The sequence below is a fragment of the Phaenicophaeus curvirostris genome, chromosome 33 (assembly GCF_032191515.1).
Source record: "Phaenicophaeus curvirostris isolate KB17595 chromosome 33, BPBGC_Pcur_1.0, whole genome shotgun sequence".
In the NCBI taxonomy this organism is placed as follows: domain Eukaryota; kingdom Metazoa; phylum Chordata; class Aves; order Cuculiformes; family Cuculidae; genus Phaenicophaeus; species Phaenicophaeus curvirostris.
This window is the reverse complement of record NC_091424.1, coordinates 1720029-1742937: the sequence shown is the minus strand read 5'-3', so window position 1 is coordinate 1742937 and position 22909 is coordinate 1720029. Positions and strand designations below refer to the sequence as shown.

The window sequence follows — 22909 nt, the reverse complement described above, 5'->3', positions numbered from 1 at the left end:
CAGGGAGGGTCCCCTGGGGTCCCTAGGGGGATAGGAGGCCATCCCAGTATAAACCAGTATAAACCAGTATGAACCAGTATAAATACTGCTATGGAAACAGAGCCTCCCAGTCCCCTCCCAGTCCCTCCCAGTGCCTCCCAGTGCCTCCCAGTCCCCTCCCAGTGCCTCCCAGTCCCTCCCAGTCCCCCCCAATCCCCTCCCAGTCCCTCCCAGTCCCCTCCAATCCCCTCCCAGTCCCTCCCAGTCCCCCCCAAACCCCTCCCAGTCCCCCCCAATCCCCTCCCAGTGCCTCCCAGTCCCTCCCAGTACCCACCACGGGGCTCCCGGGCCGGTCCAGGGGCAGCACCAGCAGGAGCCCCGCCCATCCCCCCACCGCAAGCCACGCCCCCCCGGGGTGCAGGGCCAGGCACGTGACCGGGGCCCCCAAGGCCACGCCCCCCGCGGGGGCCCCGCCCACCAGCGTCCACACCTATAGGGGAGAAGAGATGTCAATCAAATGCAAGCCACGCCCCCTTAAGGGCTTAGACCACGCCCCCTTCCATTAAACCTATGGGGCTGTCAATCAAATGGAAGCCACGCCCCCTCCATTGAAGTCTATGGGGTGTCAATCAAGCAGAGGCCACGCCCCCTCTGGCTGAGGCCACGCCCCCTCCATTAAAGTCAATGGGGGGTGTCAATCAAATGGAAGTGAAGCCTCCTGGAATGGGCTGGGAGGGGGACTGGGAGGGACTGGGAGAGGGATTGGGGGTCACTGGGAGGGGCTGGGAGGGGATTGAGCTGCACTGGGAGGGACTGGGAGGGGATTGGGGGGGACTGGGAGGGACTGGGAGGGGATTGAGCTGGACTGGGAGGGACTGGGAGGGACTGGGAGGGACTGGGAGAGGGTTTGGGGTCACTGGGAGGGCTTGGGGCATCGCAACTGTCAATCAAACACAAGCCACGCCCCCTCCATAGAGCCCCATTATATCTAAGCCACGCCCCCTCCCATAGAGCCCCATTCTACTCAAGCCACGCCCCCTCCCATAGAGCCCCATTATAGCTAAGCCACGCCCCCTCCCATAGAGCCCCATTATATCTAAGCCACGCCCCCTCCCATAGAGCCCCATTATAGCTAAGCCACGCCCCCTCCCATAGAGCCCCATTATACCTAAGCCACGCCCCCTCCCATAGAGCCCCATTATACTTAAGCCACGCCCCCTCCCATAGAGCCCCATTATAAGCCCCCGCGCACCTTGATGACGCCATCAAGCGCGGCCGAGGCCACGCCCCCCGGGTGGGGGCTGAGGGCGCTGATGGGGCCTCGGTGCGCGGGGACCGACCACAGCCTGACCAGTACGGACCAGTAAGAACCAGTAAGGACCAGTAAGGACCAGTAAGGACCAGTAAGGACCAGTAAGGGACAGGAGGGACCAGGAGGGAGCCCTGAGGAGCCCGACGGGCCCGCACCAGCGCTCCCAGTGCTCCCAGTTCAAACCAGTAGCTCCCAGTCCCTCCCAGTCCCCTCTAATCCCCTCCCAGTGCCTCCCAGTCCCTCCCAGTCCCTCCCAGTACCGCTTGCCCCCGGGGAGGCTCCACAGCTCCAGTTCCCCCCCGGCTCCTCCCAGTGCCACCAGTTCAGAGCTCAGAGCGACCACAGCTCGGACGCTGCCGCACGTGCCCTGGATCTCCTGCACCACCTGGCACCAGTACAAACCAGTAGAAACCAGTACAAACCAGTAGAAACCAGTACAAACCAGTAGAAACCAGTAGAAACCAGTATAGAGCTATAGAACCTCCTCCCAGTCCCTCCCAGTATATCCCAGTCCCCCCCAATCCCCTCCCAGTCCCTCCCAGTGCCCCCCAATCCCCTCCCAGTGCCCCCCAATCCCCTCCCAGTCCCTCCCAGTGCCCCCCAATCCCCTCCCAGTGCCCCCCAATCCCCTCCCAGTCCCTCCCAGTGCCCCCCAATCCCCTCCCAGTCCCCCCCAATCCCCTCCCAGTCCCTCCCAGTCCCCCCTAATCCCCTCCCAGTCCCTCCCAGTGCCCCCCAGTCCCCTCCCAGTTACCTCCCCGCTCTCCAGGTGGCTCCAGGTGAGGGTCCCCCCCTCTCCCCCCGTCGCCCCCCACGTTCCGCAGGGGCTGAGGGCGAGAACCGAGCCGCGAGCCCCGGCCACCCGCCGGCTGGGGGCCACGTAGAGGGGTCAGAGTCACCTATAGGGGGCCGGGGGGGGCACCTATAGGGGGCTGGGGGGCACGTAGAGGGGGCTGGGACCCACATCTAGGGGGCTGGGACCCACATATAGGGGGCTGGGACCCACATATAGGGGGCTGGGGGTCACATATAGGGAGCTGGGGGTCATATATAGGGGCTGGGGGCCACATATAGGGAGCTGGGGGTCACATATAGGGGGCTGGAAGCCACATATAGGAGGCTGGGATCCACATATAGGGGGCTGGGATCCACATATAGGAGGCTGGGGGTCACATATAGGGGGCTGGGGTCACATATAGGGGGCTGGGGGTCACATAGAGGGGGCTGGGGGCCACATAGAGGGGGCTGGGGGTCACATAGAGGGGGCTGGGGGCCACATATAAGGGGATGAGGTTCATATATAGGGGTGTGGGACCCACCTGGGGGGGAACCTGGTGTCCGGGGGGGGTCGTGGGCAGCGTAGGAGCCGGCGGGGGCCGTGGGGCAGGAGGCGCTCGACGTGGGGCAGGAGGGGGCAGGGGGGGGCCGCGTTGGCCACCTCCTGGGCCAGCCCCACGGCCAGGGCCCAGCGCCCCATAGGGGCCTCCCCCTGCCCTATAGGGGCCTTTCTCTGCTCTATAGGGGCCTCCTCGAGCCCTATAGGGGCCTCCCCCGCCAGCCCCACCAGGGCGTCCAGCGCGGCCCCCAGCTCGTCCAGCCCCACGGCCACCAGGGCCCCACGGCGCCGCGCCTCACCTATAGGGGGGCAGAGGGACCCCTATGGATCTATAGGGACCCAGAGAGACCCCATAGAGCCCATAGAGACACATAGAGAACCGTAGAGCCCATAGAGACCCCATAGAGCCCATAGAGACCCCATAGAGACCCCATAGAGACCCCATAGACACCTATAGAGACCCATGGAAACCCATAGAGCCCATAGAGACCCATAGAGCCCCATAGAGACCCTATAGAGACCCCATAAAGGCCCCATAGGTACATACAGAGACTCCATAGAACCCATAGAGCCCCCATAGAGACCCATAGAGACCCCATAGAAACACATAAGGACCCCATAGAGCCCATAAGGACCCATAGAGACCCCATAGGGACCCCATAGAGACCCCATAGGGACCCCATAGAGTCCTGTAGGAACCCCATAAGGACCCATAGAGACCCCATAGAGCCCCATAGAGACCCTATAGAGACTCTATATAACCAATAGACACACATAGAGACACATAGAGACCCATAGAGACCCCATAGAGCCCATAGAGCCCCATAGAGACCCCATAGAGACCCCATAGAGACCCCATAGAGACCCTATATAGCCAATAGAGACCCCATAGAGCCCATAGAGACCCCATAGAGACCCCATAGAGACCCTATAGAGACTCTATATAACCAATAGACACACATAGAGACCCATAGAGACCCATAGAGACCCCATAGAGCCCATAGAGCCCCATAGAGACCCCATAGAGACCCCATAGAGACCCATAGAGACCCCATAGAGACCCCATAGAGACCCTATATAGCCAATAGAGACCCCATAGAGACCCCATAGAGCCCATAGAGACCCCATAGAGACCCCATAGAGACCCCTTAGAGACCCCTTAGAGACCCCATAGAGACCCCATAGAGCCCATAGAGCCCCCATAGAGACCCCACAGAGACCCCACAGAGACCCCACAGAGACCCCACAGAGACCCCACAGAGGCCTATAGAAGCTATAGGGCCCCACTCACGCAGCCGCCCCACGCCGTGGGTCAGGACCCCCAGGTGTCCGTGGGTCAGGAGGGCCCGGAGGAAGCCGGGGGAGCAGAAGAGAGCCCAGAGCTGCGACCACAGCCCCGACTGCGCCTGGAGTGGGGGGTGGGATCAATAGGGATCAATGGGAGCCAATAGGGATCAATGGGAACCCATAGGGATCAATAGGAGCCAATAGGAATCAATGGGAGCCAATAGGGATCAATGGGAGCCAATAGGGATCAATGGGAGCCAATAGGGATCAATGGGAGCCATGGGAACCAATAGGGATCAATGGGGTCCAATAGGGATCAATGGGAGCCATGGGAACCAATAGGGATCAATGGGAAGCAACAGGGCTCAAGGGAACCAATAGGGATCAATGGGAGCTAATAGGGCTCAAGGGAACCAATAGAGATCAATATGGACCCATAGAGACCCATAGGGACCCATAGAAACTAATAGGAATCAATAGGGACTAATAGGAATCAATAGAGACCCATAGGGACCTATAGAAACTAATAGAGATCAATGGGATCCAATAGGAACTAATAGAGATCAATGGGATCCAATAGGAACTAATAGGGATCAATGGGGTCTAATAAGAACCAATAGGGATCAATGGGGTCCAATAGGAACTAATAGGGATCAATGGGGACCAATAGGAATCAATAGGGATCAATGGGGTCCAATAGGAACTAATAGGGATCAATGGGGTCCAATAAGAACTAATAGGGATCAATGGGGTCCAATAGGAACTAATAGGGATCAATGGGGACTAATAGGAACTAATAAAAATCAATGGGATCCAATAGGAATCAATGGGATCCAATAGGGATCAATAGGATCCAATAGGGATCAATAGGAGCCTAATAGTGATCAATAGGAGCCTAATAGTGATCAATAGGGGCCAATAGGGATCAATAGGGGCTAATAGGGATCAATAAGAGCCTAATAGAGATCAATAGGGTCCAATAAGAACTAATAGGAATGAATGGGGACCAATAAGAACTAATAGAGATCAATGGAGTCCAATAGGAACTCATAGGGATCAATGGGATCCAATAGGAACTAACAGGGATCAATAGGGTCCAATAGGAACTAATAGGGATCAATAAGAGTCTAAGAGGAATCAATGGGGTCCAATAGGAACTAATAGGGATCAATGGGGACTAATAGGAACTAATAGAAATCAATGGGATCCAATAGGAATCAATGGGGTCCAATAGGAACTAATAGGGATCAATGGGGACTAATAGGAACTAATAGGAATCAATGGGATCCAATAGGAATCAATGGGGTCCAATAGGAATCAATAGGAGCCTAATAGGGATCAATAGGGGCCAATAGGGATCAATAGCAGCCTAATAGGGATCAATAGGGGCCTAAAAGGGATCAATAGGGCCCAATAGGGATCAATAGGAGCCTAACAGGGATCAATGGGAACCAATAGGGATCAATGGGAACCAATAGGGCCCCATAGAGTCTATAAGGAGCCATAGAACCCAATAGGAACCAATGGAACCAATGGAACCAATAGGGACCAATGGAACCAATAGGGACCAATGGAACCAATAGGGATCAATAGGGATCAATAGGGATCAATGGGGACGCGGCTCCCCAGCCCCTCCCAGCCCCTCCCAGTCTCACCAGTAGCTCCGCGAGGCCCCGCAGGGTCTCCGGGTCGGCCCCGACGAACTCCCCGTCGCCGCGGGGGTCGGCCTCGCGCAGCATGGCGGCTGCCCCAGTATAAACCAGTACAGACCAGTATAAACCAGTATAAACCAGTATAAACCAGTAACCACCCCCCAGGCCCTCCCAGGCCCTCCCAGTCCCCCCCAATCCCCTCCCAGTCCCCCCCAGTCCCCCCTAATCCCCTCCCAGTCCCCCCCAGTCCCCCCCAGTCCCCTCCCAGTCCCTCCCAGTCCCCCCCAATCCCCTCCCAGTCCCTCCCAGTCCCCCCTAATCCCCTCCCAGTCCCTCCCAGTCCCCCCCAATCCCCTCCCAGTCCCTCCCAGTCCCCCCCAATCCCCTCCCAGTCCCTCCCAGTCCCCCCCAATCCCCTCCCAGTCCCTCCCAGTCCCCCCTAATCCCCTCCCAGTGCCCCCCAGTCCCCCCCAATCCCCTCCCAGTGCCCCCCAATCCCCTCCCAGTCCCCCCCAGTCCCCCCCAGTCCCCCCCCAGTCCCTCACCTGCCAGCTCCCTCCGCCCCCTCCTCCTCCACTCCTCCCAGCCCTCCCCCCCCCGATGCCCATATAAGGCGCGATGCCCATATAAGGGCAAAGGGGCGGGGCCGGGGGGGCGGAGCCTCGCGCAGGCGGCTCGGAGCGCGGGAACCAGCCGGAGCTGCAGGGGGGAGCCCAGCGCCTCCAGTAACCTGGGGGGGGGGGGGGACACACACTGGGATGGACTGGGAGCCACTGGGAGGGGGTGGGGGGGGGATTGGGGGGGACTGGGAGGGGATTAGGGGGGACTGGGAGGGGATTGGGGGGCACTGGGAGGGACTGGGAGGGACTGGGAGGGGATTGGGGGGGACTGGGAGGGGATTGGGGGGGACTGGGAGGCACTGGGAGGGGATTGGGAGGGACTGGGATCTACTGGGAGGCACTGGGAAGGAACTGGGAGGGACTGGGAGTAAACTGGTTTATACTGGGATATACTGGGAGGGACTGGGAGGGGACTGGGTTAGACTGGGAGGGACTGGGAGGGGACTAGGTTAGACTGGGGAGGGTGTCCATGCTCTATAGTGGCCTATACCGACCCATACTGGTCTATACTGGTTCATACTGGTCTATATTGGTTTATGCTGGTCTATACTGGGAAAGGGCTGGGAGGGTAATGGGAGCGGGTAGAGCTCTATAGTGGTTTGTATCAGCGTATACTGGTCTATACTGGTCTATATGGGTGTATACTGGTCTATACTAGTCTCTATGGGTGTATACTGGTCTAGGTGGGTTTATACTGGTCTATACTGGTCTCTACTGGTCTCACCAGCGCAGGTCCCGCAGCAGCTCCCAGCCGGCGCCGTCCCCCTCCTCCATCATGGCCACCAGGTGCCCCTCCCGCAGCCCTGTGTCCATATATGGGCATGGGGGCGGGGCCTGGGGAACCCCCGGGGAACCCCCCCCATGTCCATATATGGACACGGGGCCCAGTCACCGGCTCATTCACCATATAAGGTAATAATGACCATATAAGGTAATAATGACCATATAAGGTAATAATGACCATATAAGGTAATAATGACCATATAAGGTAATAATGACCATATAAGGTAATAATGACCATATAAGGTAATAATGACCATATAAGGGTCATTAACAGCATTAATGATGCTTCTATAAGGAAATAATGATCATTAAAGCTATCAATGACACCCACATAACACAATAACAATAATTAAGACTATTAATTATGCTTATAAGCAGCAATAATGCTCATTACGGATATTATTAGAGCCCATATAAAGCAATTATGCTCATTAACGCCATTAGTGATACTCATATAAAGCAACAATAATAATTAAGAGAATTATTGATACCTCTATAACCCAATAATAATTATTAACGCAATTAGTGACACCTTTATAGGTCAATAATGATAATTAACACTATTAATTATGACTATAAGCAACGATAATGCTCGTTAACCCCATCACTGATACCCATATAAGCAAAAAGAGCTCATTAATGCAATTAATTATACCCATATAAGCCAATAATTCAATTATAGATAATGTTATGTACGGGGTCATACCCATATAAAGTAATTTTTACCATATAAGGCAATTTTTACCATATAAGGTCATTTTTACCATATAAGGTAAATTTGACCATATAAGGCAATTTTGACCATATAAGGCAATTTTTCCCATATAAGGCAAATTATAAGAAGGTTAATTTTTCCAAAATAAGGTGTTTTCTCCCCAAAATAGGAGGGGGGTGGGACTCACCGTGGGGGGCAGCGTCGAGGGCCCCGAGGACGAGGCCGAGGGCCGATCCGTGTCGGAGCTGGAGCCGCTCGAGGATGCGGGAGAGGAGGCCGGAGAGGGAGGGGGGGGCCGAGGCCACCAGGGACCCCACCTGGGGGGCACAGGGACCTATAGAGACCCCACAGAGCCCATAGGGACCCCTAGAGCCCCATAGGGACCTATAGAGCCCATAGAGACCCCATAGAGACCAATGGGAACCAATGGAACTAATGGAGCCAATGGAACCAATAGGGATCAATAGGGAACAAATAGACCCATAAAGACACATAGAGATCCATAGGGACCCATAGAGACCCCATAGAGACCCCACAGAGACCCCATAGAGACCCCCTAGAAAGCTATAGAGACCCTATAGAGACCCCATAGAGACTCCATAGAGACCCTATAGAGCCCATAGAGACCCCATAGAGAATCATAGAGAGCCATAAAGACCCATAAGGACCCCATAGGGATCCCATAGAGACCCCATAGAGCCTATAGAGACCCCATAGAGACCCCAGAGAGACCCCAGAGAGCCCATAGAGACCCCAGAGAGGCCTATAGAGACCTCATAGAGACCCCATAGAGACCCCATAGAGACCCCATAGAGACCCCATAGGGACCCCATAGGGACCTATAGGGCCCTTACGTCCTCGTGGCGGGCGAAGCCGCGCAGCTCGGCCAGCAGCAGCTTGAGGTAGAGGGGCTGCCGCGCCCCGACCTTGGCCAGGATCTGCCGCATCTATAGGGCAGAGACACCTATAGGGGGCTGGGGACACCTATAGGGGGCTGGGGGACCCATATAGGGGGCTGGGGGACCCATAATAGGGTTCTGAGACCCACGTATGGGGGGTGAGGTCCCATATAGAGGAGTACAAGTATCATATAAAGAGTGAGGGTCCCATATAGATGGCTTAGAATTCCCTATAGAGAGTTGGGGATCCCATATAGATGATTTGGGGTTCCATATGGGAAGTTGGGGATCCCATATAGATGGTTTGGGGTTCCATATAGGGAGTTAGGGATCCCATATAGATGGTTTGGGGTTCCATATAGAGGAGTAGGAGTCCTATATAGAGAAGTAAGAGCGCCATATAGAGATCTGAGACCCACATATGGGGCCCATGGGTCCATATATAGGGCTGGGGGTCCCATATAGAAGGGTTGAGGTCCCATATAGAGGGGCAGGGGATCCATACACAGAGAGAGAAGTCCCATATAGAGGATTGGGGGTCTCATATAGAGGGTAAGGGTCCCATATAGGGGGCTGGGGGTCCCATATAAAGGCGTGAGGCCCACATATGGGGGCTAGGAGTCCCATATAGAGGGGTGGGGGTCCCATATAGGGGGCTGGGGGTCCCATATGAAGGCGTGAGACCCACATATGGGGGATATGGGTCCCATATAGAGGGGTGGGGGTCCCATATAGGAGGCTGGGACCCACATATAGAGGGGTGGGGGTCCCATATAGGGGGCTGGGGGTCCTATATGAAGGCGTGAGACCCACATAAGGTGGGTGGGGGTCCCATATAGAGGGGTGGGGGTCCCATATAGGGGGCTGGGGGTCCCATATAAAGGCGTGAGACCCACATATGGGGCGTAGGGGTCCCATATAGAGGGGTGGGGGTCCCCTATAGGGGGTGTCGCTGACCTGCTCCGCCCCCAGGCTCCGCCCCTCCCCTTCCAGCTCCGCCCCCACCAGCAGCCGCCGGTCCGGGGGGGGGAGGGGCCCCAACTCCAGCCTCTCGGCCCCCTCCCACCCGGGGGGGGGGCGGCGGGCGCTGAGAACCGCGGTCACGTGCTGCGGGGGGGGAGGGGGCGTGGTCAGAGCGAGCCACGCCCCCTAAGCACCATATAAGGGCAGCGAGCCACCTCTTCCCATTGGAGTCAATGGGAGCTGAAGCCACGCCCCTTCCCATTCAAGTCTATGGGGAGCGAGGCCACGCCCCCTCCATTCAAGTCTATGGGGAGCGAGGCCACGCCCCCTCCATTCAAGTCTATGGGGAGCGAGGCCACGCCCCCTCCAGGCAATCAATGCCGGCCCCCCAGTCCCCCCCAGTCCCTCCCAGTCCCCCCAAATCCCCTCCCAGTGCCCCCCAATCCCCTCCCAGTGCCCCCCAATCCCCTCCCAGTCCCTCCCAGTTCACCGGGGGCAGGTTGGGGGGCAGCCAGTGGGGCCGGGGGGTCCCCCCCTCGTGGAGCCGGTCGGCGTCGTCCACCAGGAGGATCAAGCGCCGTCCCGGGGGGGCCAGAAGCTTCCAGAAAAGGTTCCGCAGCTCCCTAAGGAAGGGGGGGGGGGGTGTCACGTGACGTGTTATGGGGTCACGTGGTCACAAAGGTCACGTGGGGGTCACTCGGGGGTCAAGGGGCCCAATAGGTCCTGAACAATCATGGTGGGTCTTGAGGAACATGGCGGTTTCTGGGGTCAACTAGAGGTCACGTGGAGGTCACGTGACGTGTTATGGGGTCACGTGACCCCAGAGGTCACGTGGGGGTCACTCAAAGGTCAAGAAGCTCAACGGTTTCTTCATAATCGTGGTGGCCATCTTGGATTCTAGAAGAACTTATGGCCCTGGGGGGTCAACGAGGGGTCGCATGGGGGTCACGTGACGTGTTATGGGGTCACGTGATCACAAAGGTCACGTGGGGGTCACTCAAAGGTCAAGAAGCTCAATGGTTTCTTCATAATCCTGGTGGCCATCTTGGTTTCTAGAAGAACTTATGGCCCTGGGGGGTCAATGAGGGGTCACATGGGGGTCACGTGACGTGTTATGGGGTCACGTGATCACAAAGGTCACGTGGGGGTCACTCAGGGGTCAAGGAGCCCAATAGGTTTTTCATAATCGTGGTGGCCATCTTGGTTTCTAGAAGAACTTATGGCCCTGGGGGGTCAATGAGGGGACACCTGAAGGTCAGGTGACCACGGGGGTCACCTGGGGGGGTCACGTGACTCACCTGTAGGTGCCGGGCAGGCCCCGAGGCTCCGCCCCCCGCAGGTCCCGCAGCTGCTGGATCAGGTGGGCCAAGGCCACCCGCACGTCGCTCTCCTGGGCCCCGGCCCCGGCCAGGTGGAAGATGGCGGCCGGGGGGCGGCGGGGGTGGGGGAGGGGCTTCTTGGGAGGGGGGGGAGGGGCCTGGAGGGACCCCACCAGCGCCGCCTGCAACATGGGGGGGACATATAGAGTCTTAATCCCATTATATATGGTCCTAATCCCACTATATAAGGTCTTAATCCCATATTATAGGATCCTAATCCCATATTATAGGGTCCTAATCCCATCGTGGATGACCATATATGGTCATAATGGGACTAGATGTGGTCATAATTCCCCTATAGAAGCCCCTAATCCCATTATAGATCCCATAATCTCACTATAGAAGCCCCTAATCCCACCATTGGTGCTCCTAGTCCCACCCTAGGTGCCCATATATGGTAATAATCCCACTATAGGTACCCCTAAAGCCTCCATAGGTGCCCCTAATCCCGCAATAGGTGCCCCTAATCCCCCCATAGGTGCCCTTAATCCCACCCTAGGCGCCCATATATGGTAATAAACCCACCATAGGTGCCCCTAATCCCACCATAGGTGCCCCTAATCCCTCCATAGGTGCCCCTAATCCCTCCATAGGCGCCCATATATGGTAATAAACCCACCATAGGTGCCCCTAATCCCTCCATAGGTGCCCTTAATCCCACCCTAGGCGCCCATATATGGTAATAATCCAACCCTAAATGCCCCTAATCCCACTATAGGTGCCCCTAATCCCACCCTAGGCGCCCATATATGGTAATAATCCCACTATAGGTGCCCCTAATCCCACCCTAGGTGCCTCTAATCCCACCATAGGTGCCCCTAATTCCACCATAGGCACCCATATATGGTAATAATCCCACCCTAAATGCCCCTAATCCCACTATAGGTGCCCTTAATCCCACCCTAGGCAACCATATATGGTAATAATCCCACTATAGGTGCCCCTAATCCCACCATAGGTGCCCCTAATCCCCTATAGGCGCCCCTAATCCCACCATAGGTGCCCCTAATCCCTCCATAGGTGCCCCTAATCCCTCCATAGGCGCCCATATATGGTAATAATCCCACCATAGGTGCCCCTAATCCCACCATAGGTGCCCCTAATTCCACCATAGGCACCCATATATGGTAATAATCCCACCCTAAATGCCCCTAATCCCACTATAGGTGCCCCTAATCCCACCCTAGGTGCCCATATATGGTAATAATCCCACTATAGGTGCCCCTAAAGCCTCCATAGGTGCCCCTAATCCCACCCTAGAAGCCCCTAATTCCTCCATAGGTGCCCCTAATCCCTCCATAGGTGCCCCTAATCCCCCCATAGGTGCCCCTAATCCCACCCTAGGCAGCCATATATGGTAATAATCCCACTATAGGTGCCCCTAATCCCACCATAGGTGCCTCTAATCCCCCATAGGTGCCCATAATCCCCTATAGGCGCCCCTAATCCCACCATAGGTGCCCTTAATCCCACCCTAGGCGGCCATATATGGTAATAATCCCACTATAGGTGCCCCTAATCCCACCCTAGGTGCCCCTAATCCCACCATAGGCGCCCCTAATCCCACCCCAGACACCATAAACTCCCCATAGGTCCCCTAATCCCACCCTAGAAGCCCCTAATCCCTCCATAGGTGCCCCTAATCCCACCCTAGGTGCCCCTAATCCCACCCTAGGCAGCCATATATGGTAATAATCCCGCCATAGGTGCCCCTAATCCCACCATAGGTGACCCTAATCCCCTATAGGTGACCCTAATCCCTCCATAGGTGCCCCTAATCCCACCATAGGTGCCCCTAATCCCACCCTAGGTGCCCCTAATCCCACCCTAGGCAGCCATATATGGTAATAATCCCGCCATAGGTGCCCCTAATCCCACCATAGGTGCCCATAATCCCCTATAGGCGACCCTAATCCCACCATAGGTGCCCCTAATCCCTCCATAGGTGCCCCTAATCCCCTATAGGCGCCCCTAATCCCACCATAGGTGCCCCTAATCCCACCCTAGGCGCCCATATATGGTAATAATCCCACTATAGGTGCTCCTAAACCCTCCATAGGTGCCCCTAATCCCACCCTAGGCGCCCATATATGGTAATAATCCCACTATAGGTGCTCCTAAACCCTCCATAGGTGCCCCTAATCCCACCATAGGTGCCCTTAATCCCACCCTAGGCAGCCATATATGGTAATAATCCCGCTATAGGTGCCCCTAATCCCACCATAGGTGCCCCAATCCCACCTTGGAAGCCCATAATCCCGCTATAGGTGCCCCTAATCCCACCATAGGCGCCCATATATGGTAATAAACCCACCATAGGTGCCCCTAATCCCGCTATAGACGCCTCTAATCCCACCATAGGTGCCCATAATCCCCTATAGGTGCCCCTAATCCCTCCATAGGTGCCCCTAATCCCTCCATAGGCGCCCATATATGGTAATAATCCCACCCTAAATGCCCCTAATCCCACTATAGGTGCCCTTAATCCCACCCTAGGCGCCCATATATGGTAATAATCCCACTATAGGTGCCCCTAATCCCACCATAGGTGTCCCTAATCCCCCATAGACACCCCTAATCCCACCCTAGAGGCCCCTAATCCCACCTTAGAAGCCCATAATCCCGCTATAGGTGCCCCTAATCCCATCCTAGAAGCCCCTAATCCCATCCTAGAAGCCCCTAATCCCGCTATAGGTGCCTCCCCTCCCGCTATAGGTGCCCCCGGCCCCACCATGAAGACGGTGCGGCCGCAGCCGGTGGGGCCGGTGAGCAGGAGGCGGGGGTGGCGGCCGCCCCGCAGGGCCTCCAGGGTGGCCACCAGGAGCCGGGAACGGGCCACGAAGCAGCCGCGCTGGGAGGCCAGGAAGGAGGCCTGGACGGAGGGGGGAGGGCCCTGGGGGGGGGGGGGGGGAAGAGAGGGGAGGGGTCACACAGGGACCTATAGGGGCCATAGGGGCACATAGAGCCCCATAGAGAGCTAGAGAGACCATAGAGACCCATAGAGCCTATAGATGCCCATAGAAACCCTATAGAGACCCTATAGAGACCCATAGAGGCTCCATAGAGACCCCATAGAGACCCATCGAAACCCCATAGAGACCTATAGAGCCCATAGAGACCCCATAGAGGCCCCAGAGAGAGCTATAGAGACCCCATAAAAGCCCCATAGAGACCCCATAGGGACCCTATAGGGACCTATAGAGCCCACAGAGACCCCATAGAGACCTATAGAGCCCATAGAGACCCCATAGAGACCCCATAGAGACCCCATAGAGATCCATACGGAATCCATAGAGACCTACAGAGCCCATAGAGGCCCTATAGAGACACATAGAGATTCATAGGGACCCCATAGAGACCCTATAGAGACACATAGGATCCCATAGAGATCCATACAAATCCCATAGAGACCCTATAGAGACACCTAGGACCCCATAGAGATCCATAGGAACCCCATAGAGACCCCATAGAGATCCATACGGAATCCATAGAGACCTACAGAGCCCATAAAGACCCTATAGAGACACATAGAGACACATAGGACCCTATAAAGATCCATAAGAACCCCATAGAGACCACATAGGGACCCTATAGAGACACACAAGCACACATAGGACCCCATAGAGACCCATAGGGACCCCTAGAAACCATAGAGACCCTATAGAGACCCCATAGAGATCTATAGAGACCCTATAGAGTCCATAGAAATCCTATAGAAACCCCATAGAGACCCCATAAAGACCCCATAGAGACCCCATAGAGACCTATAGAGACCTATAGAGCCCATAGAGACCCCATAAGGACTTCTAGGGACCCCATAGGGACCCCATAGGAAACCATAGAGCCCCATAGGGACCCCATAAAGACCCCATAGGGACCCCATAGGGACCCCATAGGGACCCCATAGGTCCCACCTGCAGGAACCGCGTCTCCAGCAGGTCCCAGACGTCGTCCACCACTTGGTCCACGAAGCCGCCGAGGTCGCAGGTCTCGGAGCCGCCCCAGGAGCAGCTGAACCTGGAGAGGAACCAGGGGGGGACAGGAGGATCCTGGGATCCAGGAGAAGAACCCGAGATCCAGAAGGATCCAGAAGGATCCAGAAGGATCCAGAAGGATCCAGGAGAAGAACCTGAGATCCTGATGGATCTAGAAGAACCTCAAGGAACCCAAGAAATTTGCGGCCTCCACGAAGACCCTGAAGGACTTTGAGGTTGAGTTATGGGGTCTAGGACTCCCAGGGGACCCGGTGGGACCTTCTGGGACCTTCTAGAACCTTCTGGGCCCAGAGAAAACCTGGAGGTCCGCGAGGAACCCGAAGAACCCGCTAAATTTCCGGGATTCGTGGAGATCCTGAAGGGCTTTGGGGTCGAGTTATGGGGTCTAGGACTCTGAGAGGACCTGGTGGGACCTTCTGGGACCTTCTAGAACCTTCTAGGACCAGGTAGGACCCACAGTTACCTGCGGAGGGCGGCCAGGGCCGGGTGCCCCCCCAGCTCATCCTTCAGCGCCGAGAGCTTCGAGGCGGCCGAGGGCGACTCGGGCCCGAAATCCTCCAGGAGATGCGGGGGGACCTCCCTGAGATGTTAATTAGTGCTTAATTAGCCCTAATTAGCGTTTAACGAGCCCCCTTGGGCCTCCTTGGCCCTCTCAATGCCTTAATTATCCCCCTTAACGCCTTCAAAACTCTCTTAATGACCCCTTGGTGCCCCTTAATTATCCCTTTTACCTCCTTCAAGTCTTAATTAAGCACTTAATTATCTTTTTCACACCTTAATTACTCCCTTTATGCCTTAATTACCTCCTTAATTAATCCCGTTAAGCCTTAATTACCCCGTTAATGCCTTCAAAACCCCCTTAACGACCCCTTATGCCCCTTAATTAGCTCCTTTATCTCCTTCAGATCTTAATTAAGCCATTAATTACCTCTTTCACACCTTAATTACTCTCTCTACAGCTTAATAAACTCCTTAATTACCCTCTTTATACCTTAATTACGCTCCTCATGCCTTAATTACCCCCTTCACTACCCCCTTAATGCTTTCAGATCTCCCTAATTAGACCTTTTACCCCTTAATTATCCCTTTCACGCTCTCATTACTCCCTTTAAACCTTAATTAGCCCTTTAATTACCACCCTTACCACCTAATTACTTCTTATAGCCTTAATTACCTCCCTTAATTACCCCTTTTATGCATTTATTACCTCCTTAATGCTTTCAAGACCCCCTCAATGACCCTTTCCTACCCCTTAATTACCCCTTTTACCCCCTTCAGGTCTTAATTACCCCCTTAATTACCCCCTTCACACCCCAATTACCCCACATAGGCCTTAATTAACCCCCCCACTACCCTCTTTCTTCATTAATTACCCCCTTTACCCTCCATTAACCCCTTAATTACCCCATTTTTCCTTTATTTCCCCCATCCAGACCTTAATCAACCCCATTAATTGAGCCTTTTACACCCTAATTAGCGCTTTTAACCCCCTAATTAACCCTCTTACGCCTTGATTACACCCTTAATGACTCATTTAAAACTCCCATTAAATGCTTTATGCCTTAATTAGCTCCTTAATTACTCTTTTTATGCTCCTATTAGTCTCTATAGAAACCAATAGGGGTCAATAGAGATCAATAGGGATCAATGGGACCCATAGAGACCCCATAGGGACCCTATAGGGACCCCATAGAGCCTATAGGAACCCATAGAGACCCCATAGAGCTCATAGGGACCCCATAGAGACCTTATAGAGACTCCATAGAGACCATATAGAGACCATAGAGACCCCATAGAAACCCTATAGAGACACATAGAGACCCCATAGAGCTCATAGAGACCCCATAGAGACCCCATAGGGGCCTATAGGGCCCCATAGGCCCCCCCACCTGAGCAGCCGGGGGTCCCGCAGGTAGATGAGGGCGGGCAGCGGGGGGTCCCCCTCTTTCCAGCGCCCCAAGAAGGTTCGAATCTCGAGCTCGGTGACCGAGCGGCCGGGGGGCAGACCCTGTGGGGCAGGGAGACCCATAAAGGATTATATAGACTTATAGGAACCCATAGAGACCGTAAGGACATATAGAGATCCATAGAACCCCACAGAGACCCCACAGAGACCCCATAGAGACGCATAGAGACCCCATAGAGACCCCATAGAGACTCCATAGAAACCCCATAGGGACCCCATAGGGACTCCATAGAGACCCCCTAGAGCCCCATAGAGCCCCATAGAGACCCCATAGAGCCCTATAGAGACCCCATAGAGACCCCATAGAGCCCTATAGAGACCCCATAGAGCCTATAGAGACCCCACAGAGACCCCACAGGGACCCCACAGGGACCCCACAGGGACCCCATAGAGACCCCATAGAGACCCCATAGAGCCCTATAGAGCCCCATAGAGACACATAGAGACCCCATAGAGACCCCATAGAGACACATAGAAACCCTATACAGACCCACAGAGACCCCATAGAGACCCATAGAGAACCCATAGAGACCCATAAAGACCACCAAAGACCCCATAGAGCCCCCATAGAGCCCCCATAGAGACCCCATAGAGACCCCATAGAGACACACAGAGATCCATAAAGACACATAGAGATTCATAGAGACCCTATAGAGACCCACAGAAACCCTATAGAGACCCATAGAGAACCCATAGAGACCCATAAAGACCAACAAAGACCCCATAGAGCCCCCACAGAGACCCCATAGAAACCCCACAGAGACCCATAAAGACCCCATAGAGACCTATAGAGACCCCATAGAGACCTATAGAGACCCCATAGGGACCCCATAGGGACCCACAGAGGCTCATAGAGACCCATAGGGACCCACAGAGATGTACACTGGCTTAAATAGGGGGCGTGGCTTAAGGGGAGGGGGCGTGGCTTACGCGGGGAGGGGGGCTGGGGGCCAGGGTCCCGTAGCGCTCGCCCAGGATCCCCACGAGGATGTCGCAGCGATCGACCTCGTCCAGGCAGAGCTCGACGCGCCTGCGGGGAGAGGAGGGGGACGTATAGAACCTATAGGGACCCATAGAGCCCATAGGGACCCATAGAGCCCATAGGGAACCATAGAGACCCCATAGGGACCCATAGAACCAATAGGAATCAATGGGGACCAATAGAATGAATGGAGGCAATGGAATCAATAGGGATCAATAAGGATCAATAGGGATCAATAGAAGCCAGGAAGGACCCAGAACCGCCCCACAGAGACCTATAGAGCACATAGGGACCCATAGAGTCCATAGAGACCTATAGGGTCCCATAGAAGTCAATGGGAACCCATAGGAATCCATGGGAATCAATAGAACTAATGGAGCTAATAGAATTAATAGGGATCAATAGGGACTGATAAGGATCAATGAGGATATAAGAGACCCATAGGGACCCATAGAGACCCATAGGGACCTATAGAAACCCATAAAGACCCATAAGGACCCATAGAATCCAATGGGAACCAATAGGAACCACTAGGAACTAATAGAACTAATGGAGCCAATAGAACTATCAGAGATCAATAGGCACCAATAGGGATCAATAAGGATAAAACGATCCTATAGGGACCTCAAACCACCCTCTAGACACCCATAGAGCCCATAAGGACCCATAGAGACCCATAGGGCCCATAGGGACCCATAGAAATCAATGGGAACCAATGGGAATCAATAGAACCAATGGAACCAATAAGAACTAATAGAGATCAATATGATCAATAGGGATCAATAAGGATTAAAAGGACCCATAGGGACCCACAGAGACCTATAGAGCCCATAGGGACCCCATAGAGCTCATAGAAATCAGTAAGACCCCATAGGAACCAATAGAACTAGTGGTACTAATGGAGCCAATAGAACCAATCGGGATCAATAGGGATCAATAAGGATAAAACAAACCCATAGGGACCTCAAACCACCCCCTAGAGACCCATAGAGCCCATAAGGACCCATAGAGACCCATAGGAACCATAGGGACCCATAGGGACCCATAGGGCCCCATAGAAATCAATGGGAACCAATGGGAACCAATAGAACTAATGGAGCCAATGGAACCAATAGGATCAATAGGGATCAATAGGGATCAATAGGGACTCATAGGGACCCATAGGGACCCATAGAGACCTAGAAAGCCCATAGAGAGCCCATAGAACCTATAGAAATTAATAGGACCCCATAAGAACCAATAGAACTAGCGGTTCTAATGGAACCAGTAGAACCAATCAGGATCAATAGGGATCAATAAGGATAAAACGAACCCATAGGGACCTACAACCACCCCCTAGAGACCCATAGGGACCCATAGGGACCCATAGAGACCCATAGGAACCATAGGGACCCATAGAGACCCATAGAGACCCATAGAAACCATAGGGACCCATAGAAATCAATGGGAACCAATGGGAACCAATAGAACTAATGGAACCAATAGGATCAATAGGGATCAATAGGGATCAATAGGGATTAAAGGGACTTATAGGGACCCATAGAGACCTAGAGAGCCCATAGAGAGCCCATAGAACCTATAGAAATTAATAGGAACCCATAAGAACCAATAGAATTAGTGGTTCTAATGGAACCCATAGAACCAATCGGGATCAATAGGGCCCGATAAGGGATCAATAATCACCTCTGGAGGTCGGGGCCCCGCAGCCCCCAGCGCAGCTCGACCTCCTGCAGCCGCAGCCCGCGGGGGGCGGCCCGAGCCCGCAGCCGGGGCAGAGCCGCCCGCACCAGCGCCTCCCGCTCGGCCGCCATGTCCCGCAGCGACGACGACACGAAGAGGCGAACCACGCGGCCCTCGCTGCCCACCAGTTCATCCCAGTCCAGACCAGTCCAGACCGGTCGGGCCCGAGGGATACGGGGCCCCTGTACCCCCCCCGGAGCCCTCAACCCCCCTATACCCCCCTATACCCCCCTATATCCCCATTTAACCCCATTTAACCCCATTTAATCCCATTTAATCCCACTTAATCCCAGTTAATCCCACTAAATCCCAAGGGATATGGGGCTCTCGCACCCCTTAAGAGCCCCCTGGGCCCCTCCCAGACCTTCAAATCCCAATTAATCCCACTTAATCCCAGTTAATCCCACTCAATCCCAATGGATATGGGGCTCTCGCACCCCCTAAGACCCCTCCCAGACCCCAAGATCCCAGTTAATCCCAATTAATCCCAGTTAATCCCAGTTAATCCCACTCAATCCCAATGGATATGGGGCTCCTGCACCCCCTAGGACCCCTCCCAGACCCCAAGATCCCAGTTAATCCCAGTTAATCCCACCTAATCCTAAGGGATATGGGGCTCTCGCACCCCCTAGGACCCCTCCCAGACCCCCAAATCCCAGGTAATCCCAGTTAATCCCACTCAATCCCAATGGATATGGGGCTCTCACACCCCCTAAGACCCCTCCCAGACCCCCAAATCCCAGTTAATCCCATAGAATCCCAGTTAATCCCACTCAATCCCAATGGATATGGGGCTCTCGCACCCCCTAAGACCCCTCCCAGACCCTCAGATCCCAGTTAATCCCATTTAATCCCAGTTAATCCCATCTAATCCCACTCAATCCCAATGGATATGGGGCTCTCGCACCCCCTAAGACCCCCTCAGACCCCAAAATCCCAGTTAATCCCAGTTAATCCCAGTCAATCCCAATGGATATGGGGCTCTCGCACCCCCTAAAACCCCTCCCAGACCCCAAAATCCCAGTTAATCCCAGTTAATCCCAGTTAATCCCAGTCAATTCCAATGGATATGGGGCTCCTGCACCCCCTAAAACCCCTCCCAGACCCCAAAATCCCAGTTAATCCCAGTTAATCCCAGTTAATCCCAGTCCCTCCCCCCCTCCCAGTGCCTCACCTGGCAAGCGGGGGAGGGGCGGCGGCGGCGGCTCCCGGCGGCTCCGGAGGGGGAGGGGGGGGAGGGGCCAAGCCGAACCGAGCCGGGCAGGCGGCCACCTCGGCTACCAGGCGGCCGGCGTCCCCCAGGGCCACCAGCCTGGGCGGGAAGGGGTTAACGGACCCTATAGGGGGCCCTATAGAGGGGCCTCCGGGGCCCTATAGGGGCCCGGGGAGCGGGCTGGAAGGGGTTAATTGCCATATATGGGCATAGGGAGCGGGGTGGAAGGGGTTAATGGCCATATATGGGCATAAGGGAGGGGCTGGGAGAGGTGCACGAGGGGTTAAGGACCATATATGGACCTATAGAGGGGGCTAAGGGCCGTATAGGGAGGTAGGGAGTGGGGTTTAAGGGGTTAATAGCCATATATGGGCATAGGGGGGAATCCCCAAAGTCCATATAAGGGCATAGGGGGGCCCATAAAGTCCATATAAGGGCATAGGGGGGCCCATAAAGTCTATATAAGGGCATAGAGGGCCCCCAAAGTCCATATATGGACATAGAGGAATCCTCAAAGTCCATATAAGGGCATAAGGGGGTCCTCATAGTCCATATAAGAGCATAGAGGGGTCCCCAAAGTCCATATATGGGCATATGGGAATCCCCAAAGTCCATATATGGGCATGGGGGGTCCCTAAAGGCCATATAAGGGCATAGGGGGATCTCCAAAGTCCATATAAGGGTGTGGGGGGGTCCCTGAAGTCCATATATGGGCATAAGGGGTTCTCTAAAGTCCATATAAGGGCATAGGGGAATCCCCAAAGTCCATATATGGGCATAGGGAGTTCCCCAAAGTCCATATAAGGGCATAGGGGGGTCCTCATAGTCCATATAAGAGCATACAGGGATCCCCAAAGTCCATATATGAGCATAGAGAAATCCCCAAAGGCCATATAAGGGCATGGGGGGGGTCCCCAAAGTCCATATATGGGCATGGGGGGTCCCTAAAGGCCATATAAGGGCATGGGGAGGGTCCCTAAAGTTCATATAAAGGCACAGGGGGGTCCACAAAGTCCATATAAGGGCACGGGGGGGGTCCCCAAAGTCCAAATAAGGGCATAAGGGAATCCCCAAAGTCCATATAGGGCATAGGGGGCCCTAAAGTTCATATAAGGGCATGAGGGGGGTCCCTAAAGTCCATATAAGGGTATAGGGGGGTCCCTAAAATCCATATAATGGCATCGGGGGGTCCCTAAAGTCCATATAAGGGCGTGGGGGGTCCCCTGGGTCCTACCTGAGCACGGCCTCGTTGAAGCCGGCGACCATCATGGTGTCGCTGCGGGAGTCCCAGTGCTCGCTGTGGGGCGGAGGGGGTACATATAGAGGGCTGGGAGCCCCATATAGAGGGCCGCGACCCTCCTATAGGGGGCTGGGAGCCCCCTATAGGGGTTGAGACTCACGCCACGGGGGTGGGGGTGACGTTGATGAAGCGACAGGGTCGGAGCTGCCGGCGCCGCAGACACGTCAGAGCCTCGAGAGCCCCCGGCAGCTCCGGCTCCGGGCTCAGAACCACCAGGGTCTGCACCTATAGGGGGCCGCAGGGACTTATAGAACCCATAGGGCCCCATAGAAACCAATGGGAACCATAGAGACTCATAGGAATCAATGGGAACCATAGAGACTCATAGGAATCAATGGGAACCATAGAGACTCATAGGAACCAATAGGAACCATAGAGACTAATAGGAACCATAGAGACTCATAGGAAGCAATGGAATCAATGAGGTTATAGAGCTTCATAGAGACCCATAGAAACCTGTAGAGCCCATAGGGACCACATATAGGGCGCTGGGAGCCACATATAGGGGGCTGGGGGCCACATAGAAGGGATAGAGATCACATATAGGGAACTGGAAGCCACACATAGGGGACTGTGAGCCACATATAGGGGGTGGGGGCCACATATAGGGGGCTGGGGGCCACATATAGGGGGCTAGGAAGCATGTATAAGGGGCTGGGAGCCACATATAGGGGGCTGGAGGCCATGTATAGGGGACTGGGAGCCACTTAAGGGTATGGGGGTCACATATAGGGGGCTGGGGGTCACATATAGGGGGCTGGGGGCCACATATAGGAGCCTGGGTGTCA

General features: G+C 54.9%; 1 protein-coding gene across 9 annotated transcripts in view; it reads right to left on the bottom strand.

Annotated features, from left to right (window-relative positions):
• Positions 1–22909, bottom strand: part of TEP1 (telomerase associated protein 1) — a 63296-nt gene that overhangs the window by 26014 nt on the left and 14373 nt on the right. For 7 of the 9 annotated variants that reach the window (XM_069879129.1, XM_069879132.1, XM_069879135.1 and 4 more), the window contains 23 exons: positions 22222–22346; positions 22056–22118; positions 20783–20920; positions 19552–19725; positions 17817–17916; positions 16810–16928; positions 15384–15500; positions 14840–14942; positions 13657–13818; positions 10845–11047; positions 10037–10169; positions 9541–9690; positions 8539–8631; positions 7872–8001; positions 6911–6989; positions 6112–6296; positions 5570–5658; positions 3919–4033; positions 2611–2926; positions 2046–2160; positions 1552–1676; positions 1232–1325; positions 314–469 (listed from right to left, as the gene is read on the bottom strand). In XM_069879129.1, the coding sequence (XP_069735230.1) occupies positions 314–469; positions 1232–1325; positions 1552–1676; positions 2046–2160; positions 2611–2926; positions 3919–4033; positions 5570–5658; positions 6112–6296; positions 6911–6989; positions 7872–8001; positions 8539–8631; positions 9541–9690; positions 10037–10169; positions 10845–11047; positions 13657–13818; positions 14840–14942; positions 15384–15500; positions 16810–16928; positions 17817–17916; positions 19552–19725; positions 20783–20920; positions 22056–22118; positions 22222–22346 (3084 nt within the window). The remainder of the gene's footprint in view (positions 1–313; positions 470–1231; positions 1326–1551; positions 1677–2045; positions 2161–2610; positions 2927–3918; positions 4034–5569; positions 5659–6111; positions 6297–6910; positions 6990–7871; positions 8002–8538; positions 8632–9540; positions 9691–10036; positions 10170–10844; positions 11048–13656; positions 13819–14839; positions 14943–15383; positions 15501–16809; positions 16929–17816; positions 17917–19551; positions 19726–20782; positions 20921–22055; positions 22119–22221; positions 22347–22909) is intronic. The other 2 variants (XM_069879130.1, XM_069879131.1) reach the window with 2 other exon arrangements.